The sequence below is a fragment of the Apteryx rowi genome, unplaced genomic scaffold (assembly GCF_003343035.1).
Source record: "Apteryx rowi isolate R43461 unplaced genomic scaffold, aptRow1 scaffold_180, whole genome shotgun sequence".
Lineage (NCBI taxonomy): Eukaryota > Metazoa > Chordata > Aves > Apterygiformes > Apterygidae > Apteryx > Apteryx rowi.
The window spans coordinates 398,171-399,376 of NW_020448086.1; the positions used below are offsets into that span (position 1 = coordinate 398,171).

General features: G+C 66.7%; 1 protein-coding gene across 1 annotated transcript in view; it reads right to left on the reverse strand.

The window, feature by feature from the left end:
- Positions 1-1,136, reverse strand: part of RAPGEF4 (Rap guanine nucleotide exchange factor 4) — a 165,979-nt gene extending 164,843 nt beyond the window's left edge. Inside the window, exon 1 of the mRNA XM_026061444.1 lies at positions 1,072-1,136. Coding sequence (XP_025917229.1) covers positions 1,072-1,136 — 65 coding nt within the window. The remainder of the gene's footprint in view (positions 1-1,071) is intronic.
- Positions 1,137-1,206: the final 70 nt, after the last annotated feature.

Here is a 1,206-nt window from a genome sequence, read left to right on the forward strand (position 1 = left end):
GTGAGGTGAGATGCGGTGAGTGCGATGTGGTGAGGTGAGATGAGGTGAGGTGCGATGCGGTGAGGTGCGACGCGGTGAGTGCGATGTGGTGAGGTGAGATGCGGTGAGTGCGATGTGGTGAGGTGAGATGAGGTGAGGTGCGATGCGATGCGGTGAGGTGCGATGCGGTGAGTGCGATGCGGTGAGTGCGATGCAGTGAGGTGAGATGAGGTGAGTGCGATGTGGTTAGGTGAGATGCGGTGAGTGCGATGCGGTGAGTGCGATGTGGTGAGGTGCGATGTGGTGAGGTGCGACGCGGTGAGGTGCGACGCGGTGAGGTACGATGTGGTGAAATGCAGTGCAGTGAGGAGAGGTGCGGTGAGGTGTGATGCAGTGAAGTGTGGTGAGGTGAGATGCAGTGAGGTGCGATGCAGTGAGGTGCGATGCAGTGAGGGCAGGTGCGGTATGGTGCAGTGAGGTACTATGAGGTGAGGTGCGATGGGGAACGGTGAGGGGCAGTGTGGTGAGGTGAGATGCGCTGAGGTCCGGTGAGGTGCGATGATGTAAGGTGCGGGGCAGTGCGGTGAGGTGCCATGAGATGCTGTGTGAGGCACTGTAAGGTGCAGCGAGCTGCTGTGAGGGGCCATGAGGGGCTGTGAGGTGCGGTGCTGTATAGCGAGGTATGGGCGGTGGGTGCTGTGAGGTGAGGCGAGGTGCGGTATGGTGCGGGCCGATGCGGGAGGGGGCGGGAGGCCGGCGAGCAGCGGCGCCGCCATGGCGGTGCCCGCGGTCCCCGCCCGGCAGCCCCAGCCCCGCGGGCCGCCGCCGCCTCCTCCCCGCCCTGGAGCTCCCCCTCCTCCACCACGTGCAGTATTTCCCGGGCAGGAGAGCCCGGCGCAGAGCAGCTCTCCCGGTGGCGACCGGCCAGGAGCAATTTCATCCCCCCCCCCGCCCCGCGCTGCCCCCTCCGGACGTTTTGCCTCCCACCTGCCCGCTCCTTATGTAAGGCAGGATCCGCAGGGCAGCGGGCAGGCAGGTCTCACGCACGCACAAACACGCAGCGCGCAGCCGCTCCCGGGAAGATGCCGATACCTTTTATCGAGGCAAGCGATCCACTCGCCGGAGGACGAGGAGTGGGAGGTGTGAGCAGCGACCATGTTGGGCAGGGAGCGGAGCGCGCGGCGGCCGGGCTGGCGGCGGCGGCGGCGGCGGCTCCCCCCGCCCGCC